At 51.5% G+C, this 24565-nt stretch overlaps 2 protein-coding genes across 3 annotated transcripts in view; one reads left to right on the forward strand and one right to left on the reverse strand.

Moving 5' to 3' along the window:
* Positions 1 to 1807: 1807 nt before the first annotated feature.
* ISCU (iron-sulfur cluster assembly enzyme) lies at positions 1808 to 8049 on the reverse strand. Its single transcript, XM_028528223.2, has 5 exons — positions 7858 to 8049; positions 6196 to 6309; positions 5003 to 5113; positions 3269 to 3347; positions 1808 to 2338 (listed from the first exon to the last, which is right to left on the reverse strand). Exons 1-5 carry the CDS (start codon positions 7969 to 7971, stop codon positions 2253 to 2255), a joined length of 504 nt encoding a protein of 167 aa, XP_028384024.1. The 5' UTR covers positions 7972 to 8049; the 3' UTR covers positions 1808 to 2252.
* A 1042-nt stretch (positions 8050 to 9091) lies between these two features.
* Positions 9092 to 24565, forward strand: part of SART3 (spliceosome associated factor 3, U4/U6 recycling protein) — a 28776-nt gene continuing 13302 nt past the window's right edge. The window contains exons 1-6 of one of the 2 annotated variants that reach the window (XM_028528277.2): positions 9092 to 9715; positions 14348 to 14474; positions 14792 to 14896; positions 18257 to 18441; positions 19465 to 19570; positions 20988 to 21112. In XM_028528277.2, coding sequence (XP_028384078.1) covers positions 9404 to 9715; positions 14348 to 14474; positions 14792 to 14896; positions 18257 to 18441; positions 19465 to 19570; positions 20988 to 21112 — 960 coding nt within the window. In that variant the 5' untranslated portion in view covers positions 9092 to 9403. The remainder of the gene's footprint in view (positions 9716 to 14347; positions 14475 to 14791; positions 14897 to 18256; positions 18442 to 19464; positions 19571 to 20987; positions 21113 to 24565) is intronic. The other variant, XM_028528278.2, reaches the window with a different exon arrangement.

Here is a 24565-nt window from a genome sequence, read left to right on the forward strand (position 1 = left end):
CGTGGGCTTTCGGGTCACCCAGCCCAAGTGAGCTGCCTTGAGTCAGTTGACCCCTTGAGCTAAGTGTCCTTGTCTGAAACCGACCCGTGGGTTGTCATGAGAACGAGCAGGGTCACAGGTGTCAGGGCCCCGCACAGACATAGCGCGGGTGCTTGGTGGACGCATCAAGATCCGCGTGGAAGAGTTCGAGACCCACCTGGAGAGGAGTAAACCCTAGGCTTCAGCTATCGAAGGGCGCACGACGCCCCCGTGTGGTGTAAACTGGATTTGCCGGGGAACGGGAGCGCTTTAACGTCAATTTGAAAAACTGCTCGTTTATCTGCACCACCACATAGCTTGAGGTTCGGGCTATTCCGGTGATACTGTTTTGGTTGTTTATACGAGTAAGCAGCGTCTGATGTGTCCATGTCAGCTTCAGCTCTCAGAGGGCGTTCACCAGGACAAAAACATCTCATTAAAAAAATCCTAAAGGAATGTGGTGGGGAATTGTAGGGTTGTCACCTATAATAAAGAAGGGAGAGACCAGCAGCCTGGAGGGACCGTGAATTAAACAGTAGGCATGCCACACAGGACAACGTGATGCGGCTCACCCAGGGGCTCTAATTCGAGATTCTCATAAAGGTCTGCCCTGTGGTCTCCACAGGCTGTGCCTGGAGGGAGCGGCCTTTGAAGTTCCCTGCCCTCCCTGGAACCCAGAAGACTTAAAAAAAAAAAGGTCCTGGCTGGCGTAGCTCAGTGGATTGAGCGAGGGCTGTGAACCAAAGGGTCACCAGTTCGATTCCCAGTCCGGGTACATGCTTGAGTTGCAGGCCAGGTCCCCAGTGTGGGCCAGGTGAGAGACAACCACACATTGATGTTTCTCTCCCTCTTTCTCCCTTCCACTCTCTCTAAAAATAAATAAATAAAAATTTAAAATATATATATATATATGTATATACAGATACATATATTTTAAAAGAGGTATCTTTAAGAGAAGAGAGAAGAGGCAGCTAGCTCATGCCTGAGCAAAAAGCCACCATCAGAAAAGACACATCTTACTTTGGGAGAGTTAAGGAGACTTCAGGCTGTTTGCTAGAATTTCAGTGTTGTGTTTTCATGAGAAAATCAGGCCTCTTGTGGGGGGCTTTTGGCTGCGTAACTGGGTGCCTCAGAAGGCTCCAGCTCGCCCGTCAGCCCCAGGTGGTGGGGGCAGGGGGGAGGGGGACAGTGGTCAGTGCCCAGTAATGGAGCCTGCGCAGGGGAGGGATGTTTCCAGCTCCAGCTTGCTGTGCACGTGCCAACAATGAAGGAGCGAAGGAGCGGTGAGGACATTGCACTTGTTCCTCACTGCACCTGCGCAGGGCAGAGAACGGGACAGAGGAGCCCCTCCCCTGTGGCTGGCCCACTGCGTGGGAGAGGCGCCTGCCCAGACCCACACCCCCTCCCTGGGCCTGGAATTCTGTCTTCAGCTCACTCCCCGCAGCCCTTTCCTGTATTTGGCCCACAGCTTTGCAGCATCGTCTAAGCCAGCACCCGTCAGATGTCAGGACTTCCCAAGCTAGTGAAATTACAAAAAGAACCTTCTGCTTTCCCTCTGAGTTGTCGATCTGTTATTATTTTGCAAAGAGCGAACAGAAGAGATGGCCAACTCCTTTGCTTTACCCTTGCCCCCTGGAACAGGACATCGGCTTCGTACAGGTCTCCACACGCAGCCTCCCGCCCACCCCCACCGTGTGCGCGCAGGGGTGTGTGGCCACGGCCCAGCACCTGGGAACCCCAGGGGCTCTGGGCAGCACTTTGGGGCGAGGTATCCGAGAGACACGGCCGAGCAGAGGGAAACATTGTCTGACATTCTTTTATTTATTATATATATGCAGATCTGTTTTATGTACAACACTTGGTTCTGTCAAATAATCACTCCAAGCCATTCTGTCGGTAATTTCCCCAAACAGACTCAGGTACAACACGTCTCTGAGCCCTTCACAGATGAGCGAGCCGTGAGACGTCACTATTGACGGCAGTTTTGAGGCCACACACACAGTCCCAATTAAACATAAACTGGACTGAGGCGACAAAAGGGGCTGAAAGAAAGCACAGGATTCCGAACGGTTAAACGGTGTATTTTGCTTGCATTACAGCCACAGCGGGAACAGCAAGGCTGCGTGCGGCAGGGCGCAGCTCTGCCCGGGTGCGCTCCGGGGGCTGCGCGGTGGTGGGCGGGTGGGTCAGTGGCTGAAGCGAAGTGTCCGGTGGGTGGCTCCGCCACTGAGGGCTCACTTGCTCTCCGTGTCCCCTTTCTTGGGTTCTTGTTTCAGTTTGTAATCGGCCAGGGCGGCCTTGATCGCGTCTTCGGCCAGCACTGGAAGGAAGAAAAAAGGAAGGAAAGACAGCCTGTTACGGAATTTCTGGGGCCCGGAGGGTGGTGGGGTGGCGCTGGGCAGCGCTGGAGCGGGCCTGAGATCCCCTGGCAGTGGCTATGGAGACGGAGTGGGGGCGACGTCCCTGGGGTTCCAGGTTAGTTTCTGAGTCTCTGCGGATCTACTTTCTCTTCTGTGAAAATGGACAACTGTGCTTTTCTTGCTGGGTCTGTGTGAGGACGTGCATTGCGTGGCTGGCACACAGTAGGGACACAACAAGTGTTAGTTCTCACGGGGAAGACTGGAGTGGATGCAGTGGATGCTGGTTAAGCTGGCGGACGCCACTGCCCAGTGACCCTGCAGGTGAACGAACACTCATTGGGAGCGAGGCCGCGGAGGAAGCTCAGGGTCAGGGGAGCTGGAACGGCGGCCCAAGGCCAGCGGATGCCCGAGCTCAGGGCCCGGGCCCGAGAAGGCCGATGAGAAGGCCGGGCTTTGTCTGACGCCGTGTGAAGACGCCTGCAAGCTAAGCCCTTTGTTCAGGGGCGCTCGGAACTCCAGCTCAAGGGGAAAGAACTCTGGGCTGAGGGGACTCCTTGAAGACTGAGAGAGCCTGTCCCTGTCCTGGCACTCGGTTCTTCCCGGAGCCCTCCCCTGGCCAGAGGCCTGGCTCTGGGCTGCTTTTTACCCGATCTGGTCAGTAATCTCCATCAACTGGTTAAGGTGCTGGGAAGCACTCAGCCCGAGGCTGGGTGCACACCGCCTCCCGCACGCTGTCCCACAGGAGGTGTGACACCGGGGGCTCGAGCCCTCGGGAGGTCAGAGGGACAGAGTCCTGACTACAGAGGATCCGCCATCACTCCGCCACCGCAGCAGGGTGACCCCGGCATGACCCCCCCCCCCCCCCCCCCCCCCCCGGAGGGCAGACTCACTGGAGCAGTGCAGCTTCACCGGCGGGAGGCACAGCTCCTTGGCGATGTCTGTGTTCTTGATGGTCAGGGCTTCCTCCACCTGAGAGGCGCGTGGGGAAGAGAAGCAGTTATCGACGCTCTGTCCGGGGGGACAGATAATGAGAAAGCCCCGCAGGGTAGGGGGTCGGGGGATGGTTTCTGCTAATAACCCCCAACGAAGGCGGAGGACCTTCTCAGGACCCCCACTTGCGTGTCAAGGCCGCGAGGGTGGGGGGTCTCAGGGGGGAGGCGTACACAGCTGTGTGGCCTGGCTGGGCCGGCAGGGCTGCTTCTATGAGCCAGGAAGAGACCCCGTGAGAGGTCTCCCAGGAATCAGATTTGCTGGGGGCCGGTGACTTCCTGTGCTGCTTTTGTGAACACCGGCTTCTCCGAAGTCCTTGTATCAAATGTTTAGAATGAGCCCCTTCCACTAGCAGGGCTGATGGCACTGGGAGGTTGCCGAGGTGTCGCAGGCTGGTGGCGCTCCAGCACGGGACTGTGGCCCAGGGAGGCCCGGGCTGAGGGCTCTCTGTAGGCTCTTCCTCTGCGGACACTCGGGAGCAGGCGCCTGGGGTGTGGCTGGGCCCAGGGCAGAGCGAGAGGCGGGAGGTTCCTCGCCCTTGGGGAACAGGGGCCCGCCAGCTTAAGAAAAGCCGATTTCCCCATCTTTCTGTTCCCCTAATCGGACAGTTCTGCTAACTCCACTGAATTATGACTTCAGTTCTCTTTCTGGAAACTCAGATGGGAGGATCTCAAGGTCAGAGAAAGGCCATCTCCCTGCATTTTCTGATCACAACTCAAAGGCCCCTCAGGGCCAGGTCCCGGGAGCACGGGTGCGCCGTCTCCTCTTTGCCCCTTTCCCTGCAGACAGCCGATGACAGAGCACCGCAGAGCCTCCCCCTGCCAGGACAGGTCAGGTGTGTGCTGCCTGGCGCAGCAAACCGCTCCGCCGTGGCGCTGCCCAGCGCCACACGCACTCTTCTGCGTGACTCTGCTCCCTCCACGCGTGTCCTTGGGGCTCCAAGGACGAGCAGCCTGCAGCTGGGCTTTTCCGAGAGGGTTTAATGACGACTGGGGTCTAGAAAGCACGGCTCTGCACTGGGCTCAGGCCTTTACTCCCGCAGCTGCTGGGGAGCGAGGCCCCGGCAGAGGAAAGGATGGAGATGTCCCTGCCTTTCTCCCTCTGCACACACCCCTGTCCGCCTGTGCTTGTTCGCTCTGCCCCACCCGCCGCGTGTTTTGGGGTCTTCGGTCCCTCTTTCCACAGGCCTATTTCTCGTTCCCAGAATCCTTAAAAGCCCCTGCAGTCCTTCCCCAACACACGGCAGAAAACAAACCGCTGTACGACCCCCCCTGGCCTGACTGAGATTCCTGAGAAGTTGTAACACCGGCAACCTCGGAGAACGCCAGAGATTTCTTCTGAGCTCTATTTTGTTAGATGCAGAGGTTGAGGATCTTTTTTTATATTTAATTAGAAACAAAACACCACAGAAACCCCCAAGTGAAAGTGATGAACGCCCCCCCAACTAAAAAACATGAATAAAATTATCCACTGTTCCCAAGGCGGAGAGGAATTTAATGCCAACCTGGGCAGGGGAAATTAAAAGCCCTAGTTACTCTTCTCCCCCCGCCCCCCACAGGCCCTCCCCTCCTGGAGCTGAGTGCTGAGCTGTGGAGCACGTGAGCGAGCTCTGCCGGGTCTGCGGGCAGCCTTACCGTCTTCCCTTTCACCCACTCGGTGGCCAGCGAGCTGGAGGCGATGGCGGAACCGCAGCCAAACGTCTTGAACCTGGCGTCCACGATCTTCCCCTTCTCGTCCACCTGAATCTAGCAGAGAGACGGGGGGTGGGCCACTCTCGGAGGCCTGCTGGGGCTCTCCCCAGGAGCTCTGGTGTGGCTTTCACCGCTTTCCATGTTGGCATTAACTACCGAGTTTGCTTTGGAGAGTGCAGTGATGGGATGTCAAACACAAGAATGATTATATAGAATTATATAGGCCCAGCTGGTAGAGAGCGGCTGAAAAATGTGCCCCCCTCGAGGCTTTGTGACGGTAGCCTGCTTCTGGCTGCGCAGTTCTCACGGCTGTGATGTCAGACCGCCTCTGAAGACACCGGGCGAGTCCCACTCAGGGGCTCTGGCTAATGCCATTCTCTCCACCGCCATCAGTGGCTGTGGCTCCGCCCACCTTGTTTGTGTTTTCTAAGATAAGCTCCAGGACTCTCTCCAGCCGCCCACCCACCCACCGTGAAGGAGGCTGTGGACAACGCCACAGTTTACCCACAGTGCCAGTCACTGCCTTCCTGCTGTCGTCTTCAGTTTAGGGGGTTTGATTTACTGGGTTTCTTCTCTCGCTGGGGACTGCTAGCTCACCGGTTGTGGTTTCCCTTTGGTCAGTGACATTCACAGAGCCTTTTACTGAACTGACGCTGGAATTTAAGCTGATTCGGTGGGTAGAACAGTGCGATCAGTTTACTGTGTCAGAAAGGGTCATCCTGGCTGGCGTAGCTCAGTGGATTGAGCATGGGTTATGAACCAAAGTGTTGCAGGTTCGATTCCCAGTCAGGGCACATGCCTGGGTTGCAGGCCATGACCCCCAGCAACTGCACATTGATGTTTCTCTCTCTCTCTCTCTTTCTCCCTCCCTTCCCTCTCTAAAAATAAATAAATAAAATCTTTAAAAAATATATATCATCCCATCTATTAAAAAAAAAGAAAAGAAAGGGTCAGCGTAGTGTGCCAGCAGAAGAGCTGGATGCAGGCTTGCAGGATGCAGGCTTGGCTCTGACTGTCTGTAACCCTGACCCATCCCCATTCACTGCCATCAAAGTGGAGAGCAAATGAAACGGTTCACAAGCTGTGGAAGCACACACAGCACCACCGTTACCACCAACGACGAAAACCAGCTGTACCTGCAATTTCATTACATCCCCACACGCTGGAGCCCCCACCAATCCGGTTCCAACATTCTTAGCGGTCTTGTCAAGAGACCCCACGTTCCTGGGATTTTCGTAATGATCAACCACCTGAAATGAGAGCATTAGGAGAAATCACATCACTCCTTTTTGGCGCCAAGTTGATGGTGAGCGCAACGTCAGCAATGCGGAGCTTGGCGGGCAGTCACTGAGTAACAGATGTCACCTCTTGTCAGTGAGAATGTTTGTGACCCAAAGCCTTTTTGCATCTCCTCCCCAACTACCTGGAGATTTGTGATGCTGGAGGAAAATCATGTTTTAGTTCCAAAGGGTTTTTAACTGTATGTAATTATTTGACCTCTACCCACCTAAATCACCAGATTTGGGCTCAAATGACACTTTTGTTATTTCCAAATAAAACTGTTCTCAAAGGATAATTTCTACTCAAAAATTCTAAAAGCAATTATGGTCCATATATGGAAGGCTTTCCCAGAAGCCTCAAGGAGACTGTTACAGAGGAACAATGCTATGAAAGCACCCAATTCTGTCTGATGATAAACTCAGTTCCATAACGATTTCAGGGCCCTGAAATCGCCCCGGTGCAGCAGCGCACCCTGGTGGCTAGAAGGCTGCCAGCCTGAACGGATTGGATTCGGCGTGCACTGTCAACAAAACACACCCCTGGGTGGGGGAGGAGCAAAGGCCTTGGAGAGGAACTGAAGCCAAAACAAAATAAATGTCTACTCAAACTGGCGCACAGAAGGCTCTGCTAGCCTTGAGGTTTTTAACCAGTCAGCCGTAAGTATACTGGTCGTTCATCCCTCTTCCCCCACCGACCTGCCACGGAGGTTGACTCCAAGCCCAAGCACCCACAAGATAATATCCAATCGGAAGTTTTTGCCCCATGTTGACTTACTGCATTCTTTCGTTATTTGTTTTCCGAGTGCTAGAGTCTCCTATCTAAGGGACTTTACGCCCTCGGAAGGCAAGGGCTGCAAATGACATATCTATCCCTATCCACCCACCCCAAACGAAACGTGAAAATGAAAACAGGACTGCTGGCTTCGCGTGTGACTCCACTCGGAGGCTATGAGCTCCTACAAGAACAACAGCGGCACCATAAATGGTTTCCACGGGCTAGGCACGAATATCTTGTGTAAGGGGCTGCTAAATAAGATATCCATTTTACAAATGGGGAGGCAGGTTCAGCGAAGGGCAGCGATTTTCCCAAGGTCACCTGGCCAGGGCAGGGGCCTGGCTGAAGCCGGAGCCCGCCCGGGTGTGTGTGTCTTCCAGGAGTCGGGCTGGCAGGTCCTAACGGGACCCAAAAGCTGTTCAGGTGTTTAATGGCTGGGATGCACGACGGCAGCCAACGACAGGACCCGCGGACAGCTTTTGTTTCCTGCGTGTTTAGCGTCACTGCGCAGCAAGGGAAGTTGAGGCAGATTTGCGCGAGGGTGCGGCCCCTCTATCCTGAGCCGGGGGCCGCTGTTACCCTGGGCGTTAGCAGGGGATCCCCAAGCGGCGCAGAATCCCGAGGCCACTCCTCTCTAGAATGGGCCTCCGTCCAGCACTCGCACGCACAGGTCCCCTTGGCGACCCCAGTACTCCTGGCCCCCGATCGCTGCGGACCCCACGCACCCCCTTGCCCACCCCTACCTTCTTGTGATAGAGCCGTGCCGGAGCTGATAGCTCCCGGGCCGGTAGGCGCGGTCTCTGGAGCAACAGGGCCGACGCCGCTCGTCTTAGGCGGCCCACTCCAGCCGCCGCCATCTTGCGGCCTTGCGCCTGCGCAGGCCAGGAGCGAGACTAGGGGGCGGGGCGCTCCTGCCAGCCGACTCCGAGCTTAGTGCGCGCGGCCTCTAGGACGTCACCGCGATTTAGAACCTGCATCCTCCCGCTCCGTGCACGTGTCGGCGTTCGACCACGCCCCTCGGGGGAAAGCGGGGCGCAGAGCGGGAAAGTCTAAAGTCGCCTGAGGGTTCGTCCTCCGCGCTGGGGTGTGGATGTAAGAGGGTCGATCTCAGGCTGGAGTGCGGGACCCAAGTTTACATCCGCAAAGCCCACCGCGGAGGATCAACCAGTCCACCTTTCTTAACCCCGATTTGCAGCTAAAGACATTCGGGTTCAGAATGGCTTAGTAACTTGTCCAAGGTTGCTCAGAAAGTTAGGTTCATTTGGGATTCAAATTTGGACAACAGTGAATGAGAATCCTGGTTTTGCACCTTCCAGGTTCTGTGACCCTAGGAAAATGGCGTGAGCTCTCTAAGCCTCGGCCTTTTGTAATATGTAATTCAAGGACAGTTCATTCATGGGCATGTTTGTGTTGAGTGCCCACCATGAGTCAAGATGCCATACTCGGCCTTGGGGATCCAACGGAAAGAAAAACACATAATTCCTGCCTCACCAAGCTTGCTCGTGAAGGAGCAAGGGAACAAACACACCTTATAGTTTCATGCCTCAAAATGGGAATGTTAAAAGATTAAAAAGGAACGAGCTCCATGTCCTGATTTAGAAACATTTTTTTCTGTATAAATAACAGTAAACTCAATTTTTATGACAATACCTGGCAATTCAGAATTTCTAGTTAAATGCTTGTAATGTAATTTATTATATTGGTTTGCAGAATATGAGCTTATACAACGAGGAAACTCACGTGTATTTAACGCCTACTAGGCACCAGGCAAAACATAAAAGGGAGAATTTTCTTTGGGAAATGGGTTTTTTTCATGAATGGTGCAATCGATCCCCGAAGACTTCGGGTTTTCTCTGCGTTTGAGGCTCACTTGCTGGGAATACTTGAACCACACGCCAAGTCAGACTAGGCGACAAGTAAGGTATTTATTTATTCTCACAATCATTTCGACCTTCTCAAGATGGCGCCAAACCCTTACCCTAGTCATCACGCTCCCATCGCGACTTCCTCTAATGGCCTCCACTTCCGGTCCAAAGACCCAACTCCGTCCGAAGTTGAGACAGAACAGGTGCCGTATTTGTGAGTCTTTTTTTTCTCACGAGAACTTCCACAAAAGTAATGAAAATAAAATCAGTTGAGTGTCCTGAGATATTTCCCCATCATCCGAGGCTCACCTTTTCCCTTCCGGTGGCAAGACAGCGAAGTTTCGGGCAGGCGCGCGCCGCGGGCAGCTTGTACGCCCGCGGGTCCTCGGCGGCGGAGTGAAAACCCGGGAGTCACTAGCGCAAGATGGCGACGGCAGCCGCAGCCTCGGCTTCGGAACCCGAGGCCGAGCCTAAGGCGGGGCCCGAGGTGGAGGGCGAGGAGGATGAGGTTAAGGCTGCGAGGACCAGGAGGAAGGTGTTATCGCGGGCCGTGGCCGCTGCGACGTACAAGACGATGGGGCCAGCGTGGGACCAGCAGGAGGAAGGCGTGAGTGAGAGCGACGGAGACGAGGAGTATCCCACGGCTTCCTCCGCGAGCTCCCCGGGCGAGTACGAGTGGGAGTACGACGAGGAGGAGGAGAAGAACCAGCTGGAGATCGAGCGGCTGGAGGAGCAGGTGCGCCCGGGGGCGGGCAGCGGACGCCTTCTCTCAGGTCCCCAGGCCCCGGCCCTCCTCCACGGTCCTGAGCGGTCTTGCAGCCGCTGGGGCCGCCGAGCCGCTATTAATCACGGTAACGCCCATCCTTGGGCGTAACGCCCAGCACTGCTTGCCTGGGGCTTTGCCCGCGTCTTCCCGGTGAACCCTCGCGGCGGCCCGGTGAGGCGGCAGTGCGGTCCCCGCGAAGGGAACTCGCTCGCTCAAGGTTATATTTCTTGCAAGTGGGGGAGTCAGGCTTTGAACTTGGGGCCGATTTCACAACTCCCGCCCCTGACCGCACCGTTCGTCTGTGCCCCGCAGCTGCGAAGACATTCTCCTCGTGGTGTGGTAGGGAATACCGGTGATCACGAGGATGATACTGGAAATGGAAAAGGAGAGATTTCGGCGGGGGGAGGCTGAGACCCGCTGTGGGTGTGCCACACCTGCGTGCGCCTGGGAGGATTTCACGTCTTCTGAGTTTAGCTTCTTCGTCTGTAAATTGGGAGCAACTGTTCCTTCGCCATGTAGTTGTCCTCACAGCAGTTAATTGTCACCTAGTTGTTAGGTGCTTTCTCATCTGTTAACTCCTGTGTAATCCAGTGTCCCAGCAGGAAATGGTGGCACTTTCAAATTAGGGTGATTTGAGCAGAGGTCATTGGAGGGACTGCAGTGTTTATTAAAAGACTGGGCAGGGAAATTGGGGGAAGGTTGGTGTCCTAGGGCTAGTCCCAGCGGGACCCGTGCTCACCCTAAGGCCTGAAGAGGTTAGGGGCGTGGCCGGTTTTTCAAAAGGTTGTGTGGAGAGCAGCGGAGACCTAAGGTCAAAGGGAGTGGCCCGTTTCTTATCAGGGAGAAATACCTTGACCTGCCTCTTCCTCCTCTTTCTCCAAACATCTGCTGACGTCTTCTCTTGGCCTAACCCCTCTGGGAGCAAGAACCTGAGACCCCGTCTATGGGGTCCACACAGCAGGGCGGAGGGGAGCGTGGGGGTGGGGTGGGGTGTTTGCAGGGACAAACATGGAGCACATTCTTTGTCACTGACAGCCGAGAGAGCAGGCTCAGAATGGATGATAACATTTGTTCGAAGTCTTTCATAAGGGTGAACTTTCCAAGGCTGTGGACCAGATGCTGCACTGGGTGTGAAATCGTTTGCCTAGGTCGCTCAGCCTTGCTGGGTGGGAGGAGTCCTTGTAATGTCGCCTCTTGGAAGTGGTACTGTCATTCCGTTGTGAAGTGGTGATCTCCTCCTCCGTGGTCGTAGCTCAGGGATTTTCAGCTGGTGTGCCGCAGAGTTTTTAAAACACGGGATACCTGACTGTTTAGTGGGGGGCACTGACCTCTGTTTCCTTATAGTCAAGTAAAATGACATCAGCCGACACAACAATAGCCGTCCGGTGTGAATGAATCAAAATACCACCTTTTCTTTTTGTCAGATTGGCAAAATGTACTCGTGCATTTTCTGGTGTGCTGCAGGTTCTGATCTTAGTGGCCTGTGTGTGCCACGAGATGAAAAAGGCTGAACATCGCTGGTGTAGCTTGTCCCACTTACTGCGTCTGGTGTCAAAGGGACCAGCTCGGGTGGGCAGGTGGCTGCCGTTTTTGCTGTCTATAAACTAGATGCCCGCCTTCAGTCGGTCTCTTGTTCGTTCAGCAAACGCACTGCGGTGCCCGGTGCCAGGCTGGCTGTGTCCCTGCAGACTTCTAGCCTTGGGCCTTTCAAGGAGCCCCTGGACTGACTTGGATCTTACTGTCCGGTGAGGATGGGAGGAGGGTTATCTGTTCTAGTGGAAGGGGAGGCTTGGAACCGGAGAGGAGAATCCTGGCGGAGGGAGCATCAGTGTGGAGGTCGCTGGGGCACTGGTGCCCTGCGGTTAGTTGCTGCCCTACCTCAGGCCACTGGGGGTGGGATGGAGCTCAGAAGGTGACCACCCAGGACGGGATCTGCTTTATCCATTCTCTTTGTCCTGGGGCCTAGAAATGGACTTTTCCAGACCTCCGCCTCTCCTCATTCTAATCCCACAGCCTCCAGTTGCTGCTGTAATTGCCCTCATGGTGGAGCGTAATGTTGAGCAACCCTGGAGAGGCCCGTGAAAGACCCAGGTGGCACGTATGCGATTTCCGGTTCTTGTCCCCGGGTGTGTTTCACGAAAGCCCTCAGTTAGCTGCGGTGCTTGTCCACGTTACAAAGGCGGAGCGTTCTGTCATTTGTGTCTGTCCTGAGGCTGCAAGTGGCACAGCATGGATTCTCGCAGCCATCTCAGCGCTCGGGCCTGTGCTGTCCGTCCCCGGTGGTAAAATGGGGGTCATTACAGTGCCTCCCCCACAGGGCTGTTGTGGACCTTGGGGACACTGTGTGTGCGAAGCTGCTGGCAGAGTTGGCACGTAGTAGGTGCCATGCCAAGGCCTGCTCCCCTCTCCTCTCCTTTCCTTGCCTTGCCCCTGGTGGCGGCACGTGGCCTTCCACAGGCCTCTGTGACTTCTGGGGACTTGGCGGGTCATTTTGTGCACTTGGCCTCGCCGCCTCTTCGTTTGAAGCGCCCTCTGTTGTTCCTGACCTGAGACCAGAACAGACCAGCGAGTGGGCTCGCTCACTGGTCAGTGCCCACTGAGCTCTGTGGGACTGTCTCTTTTAAGTGCATCAGCATGCGCTTATGTGCAGACTTCCAGGGCACTGCCCATATATGTCATCTTCATTGTTTTGGCCTAAAAATCAGAAGTTTAGACCGAAAGTCATCCTAGAGGTAGTTCTCTACTTCAGTGACTTTTATCCTTTTTTCTCCTGACCCACGCACGGTGTTCCTGTGAAGGGCACTTGGCGGAGGTGCTCCTTGCAATCACTGGTGAGCACCCTCCCACCCCCCTTCACGCCCAGAAAACACGTTCAGACCCAGGTGAGTGTGAGGTGGTAGGTGACGGGGAGAACCTAGAGTGTTTTTTAATGAGGAAAGGACATCTTTCAGAACTTAATTTCTTTGATTGTTGTTAGTTGTGTGACACACTTCACAGTCAGTTTTGAAATGGGTGTGTCGTGAGAGCCCACGTGAGAACCAGAAGTTCGCTCCAGCTCCCCAGGTATGAATGCGGACACAAGAACGGGGTGGGGGTGGGGGGGGTGGGGGGGGTAGAGCCCCTGGCGTCCTGCCCTGGCCCAGTCCTCTCTCAACGTGTCACACAGTCGAGGGATGGGTTTAGCCTGTCATGTTTGATGAATCATGAGCAGGAGGACCTTGCTAAAAGTCTTGAGGTTTTTAAGGGAATTAATAGGTCATGTTCTTATTTGTTTTGACTTTTGTTTATCTTTTTGTATGTGAATTGATACATACAGACACAGTCATATCTGTAAATGATAAAGTGTGGCGATCACACGAACACCACGTATCTCCCCTGTCACCCCACAGCCTCACCCCACTGCCCTTTTGAGAGTGAGAACTTCCGTCAGTGCTGTTGCAGGTGTGTGGGGGTCGCTCCTGGTCCATTGCTCTGCTTGCCCCTTCTAAAATACAGGTGACTACTCTCGCACATCGATGTTTTTCCCCCTCTCTTCCTCCTTTCCCCTCTCTCTGAAAAGAAATAAGTAAAAGCTTTAAAAAAAGATAAAAAAATTATTTTTAGAGAGAGGGGAAGGGAGGGAGAAAGAGGGAGAGAAACATCGATGGGTTGCCTGTTGCGCACCCCTAACTGGGGACCCGGCCTGCAACCCAGGTATGTGCTTGGACAGGGAATTGAACTGCCACCCTTTCAGTTTGTAGACTGGTGCTCAGTCTACTGAGCCACCATCCCTACTTTTAAATAGTGCTGTGTAGGGTATCAGATAAGCTTAACACTTGCCATCACAGACATTTCAGAAAACAAGGAGAAGGATCATTCATTGTGCTGACCCACTTGCCTGCTGTTTCTGTTGTTCTTTCTCGCAGATGTTTTTTTCTTTAATCATTTCCTTTGTTTGAAGAACAAATTCTTTGAGTTTCCTTTTGTCTCAGAAGTATGATAGCTTTTTAAGCATTTATTTAATGTGTTTTAAGTTTTAGTTTGAAAAGTTTCAAGTGTAAAAATAAATCTTTTATGTGCCTTTCATACAGCTTCAACAGATATGAATCTGTTGTTCTTGTTTTTACCACTAGGGATCTTTCTCTTTTTCTTTTTGTTTGGTAAGAGGAAAGAACTGTTACCTATTTTACCTTGCACATGCTAAAGCATATTACTAAGTTATCTTTAAAATCTTCACAAGAACCTCTGAGTTAGAACATAGCAGCATCCCGATTGTATAGGTGACGGAATGGAAGCTTAGAAATGTGAGTAACTTGCTGAAGGTTATCCTTTGTGTTTGTTTGTTTCATTAGAATGTCCCCTGTATTTTAGAGAGAACCAGGGGTGTTCTGCCAGGGGTTGTAGCAGACTTGAGGGAACTTGATGGTTATGATAAAAAGCCTCTTGCATTGATATTTTCCTCCTTTTTCCTGAGGGTAAGTGTTTGGTTTGTTTCAGAGGCTGTTTCAGATAGCATGTGCATTTTGCTTGTGAAGATATGTGCAGTGTCACCAATGATGAAAAAAGCTAAGTTATTTTGATGGTGGCATTTTAAATGTCGACTTCTGTTTCTTTTCCCTCCAGCTTTCCATCAACGTCTATGACTACAACTGCCACGTGGACCTGATCCGGCTGCTCCGGCTGGAAGGCGAGCTCACCAAAGTGCGCATGGCCCGCCAGAAGATGAGCGAGATCTTCCCTTTGACCGAAGGTAACACCGCAGCTGTCAGGCTGCTGTGCCGGACGGAGTGTGCCACATATACAATGCCCAGCAGGCGTGGCACACTGGGAGGGTAGGGGTTTGGTCTTGGTTGGGGTCGTTACCCTTCTGCATGCTTGGTGCAGCTGGTAAGAACTGAATTTCTGGAAACTCCATGAACTACGCCAGGGTGTGTAACGGTGGAGGAAGAAACACTTGTGTGCTGGTGGTTCACAGTAAACTCCCTGCCCTCCGGGCGCCCTCGGTGAGGGAGGTGGTGACCCCTCGGTGAGGGAGGAGGTGACGCGGGAGGTGCCGTTGTCTTGCAGAGCTGTGGCTGGAGTGGCTGCACGACGAGATCAGCATGGCCCTGGACGGCCTGGACCGAGAGCACGTGTACGAGCTCTTCGAGCGAGCTGTGAAGGATTACATCTGTAAGTCTCCCGGGGGCCCTTTCCAGGTGTGTGGCGGGGCCGCTCAGGCCCGGTCTCTGTGGTCCCCGATCACTGCCCAGAAAAGAGAGCGTCAGTCTAGCAGTGAGGAAGATTTGAGTTCAGTTATCATCATCGTCTGTGGTTTTCTGTTGAAGGTGTTTGGTTTTAAAACACAGGCATACCTCCTTGCATTGCACTTAGCTTAGCTGTTTTACACTTCATGGAGACTTTTTCTTTTTTTTTTTTTTAAAGATTTTATTTATGTATTTTTAGAGAGGGAAGGGCGGGAGAAACAGAGAGAGAGAGAGAGAGAGAGAGAAACATCAATGTGCGGTTGCTGGGGGTCATGGCCTGCAACCCAGGCATATGCCCTGACTGGGAATTGAACTTGCAACACTTTGGTTTGCACTGGGAATCAAACTTGGCGACACTTTGGTTTGCAGCCCCCGCTCAATCCACTGAGCTATGCCAGCCAGGGCGAGACTTTTTTTTTTTTAATGCAGTTTTCAGGGTTGTGCCAACCCTGTGTTGGACAAGTCTCATGGCACTGTTTTTTTCCAACAACCTCAGATAAGCATTTTTGACAATAAATATTTTAAAATTAAGGTATGTCCATTGTATTTTTTCTAGATAGTGCTTTTTTTAGACATAATACTTTAAATAGACTACAGTATAATGTAAACATAACTTTTATGTATACTGGGAAACCATCAATTTCCTGTGACTTGCTTTGTTCTGATATTTGCTTCATTGCGCTGGTCTGGAGCCGAGACTGCAGCGTCTGTGAGGTCTGCTGTACGAGTAGAAGGAGTGTCTGTAGGAAGTGGATGGATACAATCACACCCCGAGTTTACCTGGCAGGGAAAATTTACATGCCATTTCCAGGTGACTGAAGATCACCTTTCACACATTGAATTGGTTTTTAGAAGTTTTGGACAGAATGCAAATAAAAATATTTTAAAACTTCAGAAAAGAATTCCATATTTATAGGAAATTATAAAAATAGCACAGAGGAGCCCTGTGTACGTACTTTATCCAATTTCCGCCAGTGTCTTATAGCACTAGTTCAAGGTCAAAACTGGAAGACTGACCTTGGTATAGTGTGTGTGTGTGTGTGTGTATGTATGTAGTTCTGTGAAATTTGACCCCTGCGTGGATTCCAGTAGCCCCCACGGCGCCCGAGATACGGAGCCCTCTGTGAGCGCAGAGCCCGCCCCGTGTCCTGGCGCTGGCGTTTCACCAGCGCAAATGAGACGTAGATTCCTAGCTTTCCTTCAAGTCCCTTCACCCTCCCCTGTCGTTTGTGAGTTCTCTAAATACTGTCTGTGCGTACATTGGGGACCTGATCAGACAGTGCTATGGACAAGTTGTTTAAAAAAGCATAAAAAGTTCCCCCGTTTACTTAAACATTCTCCCCATCCCATTCTCCTCCCTCTGTGCTGTGGGCATCCCGCCCCCCCCAGAGGCATCACTTCACAGAATAGAGATTGCCCTGAGGGAGAGACTTTCTCTTGTACCTTTGCCAGTCAAGCATGTCAATTTTTTACTTTTTACAATCCAAATAAAGGAAATAATAGGTGTTTTGTGAATTTAAAATTGCACTCAATGTGCTTTTAAACACTGTCCCTGTGGCTCTGCTCAGATGCTGCCACCGCCCCTGTGGCCTCAAGAACCTCTGACAGTTTCACATGCATGATGTTGCACATTTTCTGCTTGTCCTGTTAGCCCTTTCTGAGCGTCTCCGAGTCACCGCTCACAGCACCCATTCTCCCCCTGCCCCCCCCCCCCCAATCTCGGATCTCGTGTTCTTCCCCAGGCTGTGATGTTCTTTGGTCCCTTATGGTTTTGTAGTCATTCCTGCCCCCAGGCCTGCTCGTCACTCAGTGCTGGCGACAGCACCACGCCTTCCCTCCCACCGGTGGCTGCAGGGTGAGGGCGGGCGGGCACGAGACAGCTGTGCTCCTTCTATTGTGTTTCCTCCTGAAAACAGCCCGAGGGGTCCTGTGCTGTTTTCAGGAGCTTCAGTCTGTGGACATTGTATCACTGGTTTTGAATGTTGAGAAGCCGCTTTTGCCTGTGTTTTAGGTTTTTTTGTTGTTTTTTTAATTAATATTCTACTCTTTTACTATTTAGTTTTTAACTTTTTTTTCATATTTAAAAATGCCGAAGATAGCCTTCCTTTATTCCTTGCACATACTCAGCAGTAATTGCAGGCTGCCTGGGAGGCAGCCGGTGCCCAGTAGCAGGACGTGGCCGTGCCCTTCATCCGGCTCTTCAGAGGTTTTGAAAGTCCTCTGTCCTGGAGGAGCCTCGTGCAGAGGCTTCATGCCTGTTTCGGAACCTTTGTCTCTGAGTCACTGTGGACTCTGCTCCCTTGGGTTTCCTGAGTTTAAAATACTGTGCGTAGTACTTGTCCGTCTCAATTGTTTTAACGTTGGGAGAAGCCGTAGCGTAATCTATTGAAAATCACCTTCTCCGAGTGGAGGAACTGTTCATCTGTGAACTTGACTCACCCTCTCACTGAGGCCTTCACGTCCAAGAGCTAGCTCATTTCCATTGTTAATTTGCAGCCCATCTGGCAGCTCCTCTTTGGTGAGTGGAAACAGAGTAGCTAAAACGTTGGCTAAGTTCTTGAAATAAGCCTACTTCTGTGAAAAAGCACGTCTCAGGAAAACGTATGGTAAGCCTCAGATTGGCTTCTCTTGTCTTTCTAGTATTTTTATTTTACAAAGTTAGTACATAGGTCTCTGAAGTATCTTCACGTGTTTGGAAAGTACAGGCAGAACGTGCACGGTAAGAGCTGACGCGTGCTTGCAGGGCCGTGTGCATGGTCTGGCCTCACAGCTGTGGGAGCGCGTGCGCCAGCAGTGGAGGGAAAGGGACAGGCAGCCGGGCCTCTTCTGTCGTTTAAACACCGTGAGAAGAAGGGATGTAAAACACAGACTTCTAGTAACAGGATTGTTGCTTTTAATTTTTTTCTTTCACTTTGAAAAAGTCTGGGCTTTGAAATCTTTCTGAAGATTGACTCAGATTGGTAACTATTTTCATTGAAATTTATTACTGGGTTCCTTCAGTTTTAATAAATAAGCTTTATAATCATGGTCATTTTATATATTTTACCACCTGGCATGTAGTGTTGTGCAGTAAAATCACAACAATCAGACCTGCCTGGTAGGAACACTGTGTAGATACACCCTTTCAGCCTGCAGTATCAGTGTAGGTCAGTTGGGTGTTTACTGATGATGCCCTTTTTGCATGAATGAGTACGGTTTTGGTGGGGTTCCTTTCTTTTTGTTACGCATCATTTTTGATATTTGGGTATTTTACATTCTGCGCTAATGGAATACTTCTCATTTTTAGGTCCAAACATTTGGCTAGAGTACGGCCAGTACTCAGTCGGTGGGATCGGCCAGAAAGGCGGCCTTGAGAAAGTCCGCTCTGTGTTCGAAAGGGCCCTCTCCTCCGTCGGTTTACATATAACCAAAGGGCTGGCCATCTGGGAGGCTTACCGGGAGTTCGAAAGTGCCATTGTGGAAGCCGCCCGGGTGAGTGCCCTGTCCCCCTGGCCAGCGCTGGCCTTTGACTGGTCGGGGCTGGTTTTGTACATGCTCTTAGAAGAGCACAGCTCACAGTCCCGCAGTGACGGTGTGGGCAGCAAGTAGATGAAGTCCGTGTCTGTGTGAGCTGTGTGATTTCTTCAGCTGTACAGCACATGACCCAGTAGTCTGTTCCTGACACTTAAAGACACTGCTGTTTTAGTTAGTGGTTCCAGGATAAAGCACAAGAATAACCCTGTCATTGCCCCCCCCCCCCCCCAACACATTCAGTAGAAACAGACATTTGACCCCATCACGGTTGCATTTTCAGACTACAATGTATGGTATTTTACCGCCCCTCTCCACTGTGCGAGTGCATAGTGGGTTATTGTTGATGCGTAGTACAGCCCTCTGACAGATCGTTATTGTCACACTGGCCCAGTCCCTGCAGAAAAATCAGTGGTGCCATCGGTGGCCCTGATGAAGCCGTCCGCGCTGGCTCCTTCGGCTGGCATCTGTGGCTTTCCAGGGTCGGACGTAACCCTGCGTGGACTCGGTTCCCGCCGTCCTCCTGACGTTTTTGCACTTTCTGGCCACTGCACTTTCACTCACGATGTTCCTTCAGCTGGGAGTCATTTTCCTTCTCTCCCCGCTTCCGGAGCGCCTGCATGCATCCCCCGTGCCGGCTCCTCCAGTCTTCCCTGACTTCCTCCCCTCCCCTGGTAATAGCAGAACTCCACCCTAAAAACCAGCTGAAAGCAAGCCACACTGCTTTGGGCTTTGATACTCGGGACGCTTATGTGATATGCTGCCTCATTGTAGTCATCTGTTACATTCCTTCTTGTGTTCTTCCTATCGTAAACTCTTAGTAACAGAGATGACTTTCATTTTTGTACTTCTTGCATTTGACACAATACCTCGTGTTTAAGAGGTTGTATTTTTTCTTTGTAGTTGGAAATTAACAATGTTAAAATAATTTTTTGAGGTAGGAAGAACCAGAGATTGTCATTCACTGTGAATTTACTTCTTTAGCCCATGGCTGGCTTCCTTTCCCCTTTTGACTGGGAACAAACCTTTGATTCACAGCTGGAGAAAGTGCACAGCCTCTTCCGGCGACAGCTGGCCATTCCGCTCTACGGTAAGAGAAGCTGACTCGCCAGGAGCCAGCCTTGCGAGGTTTTTAAGTGCTTTCGGGTATGTCATGTAATTGGGCCTGTCCCGGGGTCCTGTGAGGCAGATGTGGCTGCCGTTCTTACTGCCACTGGACAGGGTCTCTGTGGACAAGGCCCGTGGCAAAAATGTATCTTGACTCGTTAATGCTTACGTGGGTTATGAGGGTCAGAGGCAGGACGTCTGACTCCCGGTCAGGAGGGCCCAGTCACTGGTGGGGGGGGGTCTCTGAAAGGAATTAGGGAGACCGACTCCCCGCGTTTTCTGGGGGGCTCTGTTGAGTCCGAGTTACATTCTCAGCACTTCCTCTTCCGCGGCAGCGTGGGGATTTTACGCGGGCCTGTATCATTCCTCTGCGGGGTGATTTGGTCCAGGGGCACCGTCAGTCGGAAGTGTTCACATCTGAATTTATTGGGGTGTTGGTAAGGATTCTCCTTTTGGGGTGAGTGTATTTTGGCAAGCCAAGCCTTTGAAGTCCTGGAGCTCAAGCGTGAGCGGCTCTGGAAGGGGCGGGCACCGCCACCTTGTCTGTCCCTTGGGCGTGGCGTGTGCTCTGCCCCCTAGAACCTGTGCATGACTTTACTTGAGCCTTGGCGTTATTTCTCTTTTTACTTCATGGTTGATTTGGATTTGATTTAACAAATTGTAGGTCTGCAGGCGAACCCTTGGATGATATGCAGAAAATGCTAGAATGGAGCTGGCTTGTAGATTTCCTCTCACGTACCAGTGAGGCAGCATAGTGTGCTGAGTAGAGCATGAACTCGAGCCAGACTGCCTGGGTTCAAAGACTGCCTGGGGTCAAAGCCACCATGCTGTACTGTTTCCTGTAGACAGTGGATATAACCCTTAGTGCAGCTGGAGATCCCAGTAAGACCCGCCTCACAGAGTCGTGAGGGTGTGATGGGTTAGGAGGTGCCGGGTAAATGTTAAAGCGTTGCTATTGGTTTCATTAACTGGTTTCTTTTTAAAGATTTTATTTATTTATTTTCAGAGAGGGGGAGAGAGGGGGAGAAATAGCAATGTGTGGTTGCCTTTTACATGCCCCCAACTGGGGACTCGGCCCGAAACCCAGGCATGTGTCCTGACTGGGAATTGAACCAGCGATGTTTCAGTTTGCAGGCCGGTGCCCAGTCCACTTAGCCACACCAGCCGGGGCTCATTAACTTGGTTGATTGATTAGTTGGTAGGACTGCCTGGGACAGTACTTTGAGATGGTCTCAGGCCAAGTCTGAGCTCCGTAGAAGGGTTCAGAATTGATCAGTAAGAGCTGCTGTGGCCACAGACTCGGGAGGGGTGAGTGGCACCCCATTTTCCCTGTGTAGTCTACTTTTGGATTGATAAATCCCAATGGCAAGACCCATGGGACTGAATCCATCTGTCAACAGATATGGAGGCGACATTTGCAGAGTATGAAGAGTGGTCGGAAGACCCGATACCGGAGTCGGTGGTTCAGAGCTATAACAAGGCCCTGCAGCAGCTGGAGAGATACAAGCCCTATGAGGAAGCGCTGGTGAGTGTCGGCTCTTTCGCCGTAGGCTTCCCGCTGTAAACTGTTCCCTAGTCGATAGTTGCAAGTAAAACAATGTCTTTAAAACTTGTTTTATTGTGACATGTATAGAGTGTATAAGTGTGTTGTACAGTCGACATACTAATAACAGAGTGAACACCCGTGTACGCGCCACCCAGGTTAGGAAATAGAGCATTGCCAGTACCTTAGAAGTCTCCTGTGTGCCCCTCCCCGATTGCCTCCTCTTCCCTCCCCCGAGAGGTAATCACTCTCCTGACTTTTGTGATACTCATTCCCGTGCTTTTCTGTATGGTTTCACAACCTACGAATGTGTCTGTAATCAACAGATTGTTTAGTTTTGCTCATGTTTGAACTTGTATATAAGGGGATCACACTGTGTTATTTCCTTTCAACATGTGTGGGGCTTCACTGATAAGTATAGGTCCAGTCCACTTGTTTTGCTCTGAGGCTGTGTATGACAGTTCATCCACGTTCTGAGTTGGGTCGCTCCGGCCTGTGCTGGAAGCAGCGCGTCGCTGTGACCAGTGACGAGTCTCCTGGCGCACATGGAGAGAGGTTCTCTGCGTGTGCCCCGAGGGACGGGACTGCTTTCCAGGCCGTCGCTCTGCACTCCCGCCAGCAGCGTCTGAGGGTTCTCACTGCTGTAGCTAACCGTGCTTGTTGACACACGTACATTTCGCCAGTCTGTTGAGTCTGAAACTGGTGTCTTAGTTGGCATTTCCCTGATCACCAGTGAACTTGAGCACCTTTTCACATGTGTTGGCCATTCAGGTTTTCTGTTTTTGGTGAGTGCCTGTTGAAGTTTTTGGACACATTTTCCTTTTGGTTTATCTTTTTTTCTAATTGACTTGTGGGAGTCTTGGAACTTAATTCTTCCTTTCAGTTGTATGTTCTGCAAAATGTTCCCCCCAAGTTAGTCGTTTGTCTTCTTTTAAAAAGGGCATCTTTTCATGACCAGCCTTAATTTTAACCTAATTGGGCTTATCCTTGTTTTCCTTATGGTTTGTGCTTTTGTTATGCTTAAGAAATCTCTCCCTCGTCCAAAGTCATTAGTAGACTTAGCTCTGTGTTCTTCTGAAAGTTTGCATGTTTGTATTTCGAGTTTGGATCTCTGTTTGCAGTTGGTGTTGGTGTGTGGGATGAGGCAGGGCTCGTCCCGTTCCCATGGAGAACCCGCTGTCCAGCCCTGACTCCGATAAGCCCGCCCTCCCGTCCCTGGTAGCTGTCCCACGTCTCTCAGAGATCAGCTGGCCGTTCACGTGTGCCTCTGTTCCTGGCCTTTCTGGGCCGTCTCCACGGGCTTACGTGACCCTGTTGTGATGGTGATTGTATCAGTGTTGGTCTTAGGTAGCGGGAGCCCCTTCCTTTCTGTTCCTCTTCTGGAGCATCTGAGCTTTCTTTAGCTCTTAATTTGTGAATTTCAAATCAGCTTCCCAAGGTCTGTGTTGTAAAAAACTTGGGTTTTTTAATTGGAATTGCATTGAATCTGTAGATCAATTTGGGGGAGAATTTACACCTGTTAAACATCATATCTCCCAATCTCCGAACATGGTGTAGGCCTGTGCTACTTGAAATAGACTCCGGCCAGGTGGGGCAGTTGGTTGGACCATAGTTCATGCGCCAAGGTTGGGGTTTGGCCCCCATCGGGCACATGCAAGAACCCACCTCTGAGTGCGTGCGTAGGCGGAGCAGCAAACCCGTGGCTGCCTCTGCCTCCGTCTCTCTCTTTCCTCTCTCCCCTCCTCCCTCCCTTCCTCTCTCTAAAAATCAACATAAAATTCATGATAAAAATGAAGTAAAGGCGGCCTTGTATTTCTGTAAAGCTTTATACAATTATAAGTTCACCTGGTTTCTTGAGCACAGTTTTAGATGTATTTCTATATATTTGATGCTATTGAGAAAGGTATATTTTCAAAGATTTTCCTAGTTGTTCCTGGTATATAAAATGTAATTTGTTTTTTATATTAATTTTTATCTAACCTGCTAGATTCTTACTAGTATTAATTTTTGGATTTTCTGTGTTGTACGTTTTCTTTTAACAATAATATTATTTGTGAGTGGTGTTCTTTTATCTTTCTTGGTTTTAGAATACTTTTACCCTCATTTACCATGTTTCAGACGCAGTCCCTTGTTTTCTCGTGTTCCCTGCCTTTCTGCTTGACCCACAGGCGGTATCGCTAATGTTGTGTCGTCCAGTGCAGCCTGTTCATGTGAACTCCGTGCGTGTCCCACCTACTTTCCCCCTCTTCCCTGCATGTGTCCTGGAGTTTTCATCTGGAATCACTTTTCTTTTGCTTGTGGTCCACCCTGTAGAGTCTCCCACACTGGACGTTTGCTAGTGAAAGGTTTTCTCACTTTTTGTTTGTTCGACAAGGTTTTACTTCGTTGCTCTCCCTGAAAGTTAATTTCTCAGGGTATAGAATTCTGGACTGACAGCTGTGTTCTCTCAGCAATTCAATGTATCTCTCTGTCCTCTGGCTTCTATGTTGCTGTTGAGAAGTCAGCTAACTCATGTTTCTGTGAAGGGGACCCTTATTTTTTCTCTGGCCGACTTCAACATCTCATCGGCGTGGCTCGATGTCCTGCAGTTTCATTGCAGTGGGTCCAGGCGTGGATATCTTTGCATTTCTCCTGTGGCGGCCTGCTGGGGTTCCTGGCTTTGTCCTCGGTGTCCCGTGCACAGTGAGCAAGGGCACAGATGTCAGGACCCAGGGCCTCCAGCTTGGGCTGTAGCTCTGCCACCTGGTAGCTCTCTGGCTGAGACTGGACTTAGCCTCCTGTGTCTCATTTGCCTTGAATGTCAGACGGAGGTAGTTATGTCACTGCCTCAGGGGGTTGTTGTGAAGTTCAAAGTCTTTATATATCTTAAGCCAGCAAAAGCTTAACCTTCGCTTAGCTTAACCGCCTTCACTTAGATTTCCTCTTCAGTATTTCTTGTTTCTTTACCAGTGTGTGGATGATTTTCAAGATGTTCCGTATATTTAATCCAGCAGTTTTAGTTGTTTTCAGTGGCATCCGGTGTCTGGGTAACTGCTTTGTCGTTACTACTGGGAACTGAGGCTCGGAGACACCGTCCTTCTGTGTTCGGGGCGCACGTGCGCCCTCGCTGTCCGGGAGGTGTCCCCTCCTTCACACGGAAATGGTGTGTGTGTAACTGGACTTCACGAAGGCTCATCGGGGCCTCCTCGGCCAGCTCAGTTTTGGTTTGACTGTCGGCAGAGCGTGGCTGAGAAGAAAACGAGGGGACTAAGGGTTTTGTTGAAAAAGACTTGTGACGGTGTGTCTTCGGGTCCGTCAGCGTTCAGCGTAGCCGCTGCCCCCTTCTGCGTGTGCCCGAGCGCCGGCAGGAGCTGACGCTTGGAAAGGAGCACTCGAGTGCGGCCGCTTCCCCCACCCACGAGCCCGGGCAGACAACTTCCCTTTCGGAAGGATGGC

Source organism: Phyllostomus discolor, chromosome 13 (genome assembly GCF_004126475.2).
Source record: "Phyllostomus discolor isolate MPI-MPIP mPhyDis1 chromosome 13, mPhyDis1.pri.v3, whole genome shotgun sequence".
NCBI classification, from domain to species: domain Eukaryota; kingdom Metazoa; phylum Chordata; class Mammalia; order Chiroptera; family Phyllostomidae; genus Phyllostomus; species Phyllostomus discolor.

Excerpts from the sequence above, each read along its gene's own strand:
- ISCU (XM_028528223.2), bottom strand. The coding sequence starts at position 7,971 with ATGGCGGCGGCTGGAGTGGGCCGCCTAAGACGAGCGGCGTCGGCCCTG. Across the intron at positions 6,310-7,857 it reads CACGGCTCTATCACAAGAAG|GTGGTTGATCATTACGAAAA; the intron begins GTAGGGGTGGGC and ends CTCTCATTTCAG. Across the intron at positions 2,339-3,268 it reads GGTGAAGCTGCACTGCTCCA|TGCTGGCCGAAGACGCGATC; the intron begins GTGAGTCTGCCC and ends TCTTCCTTCCAG.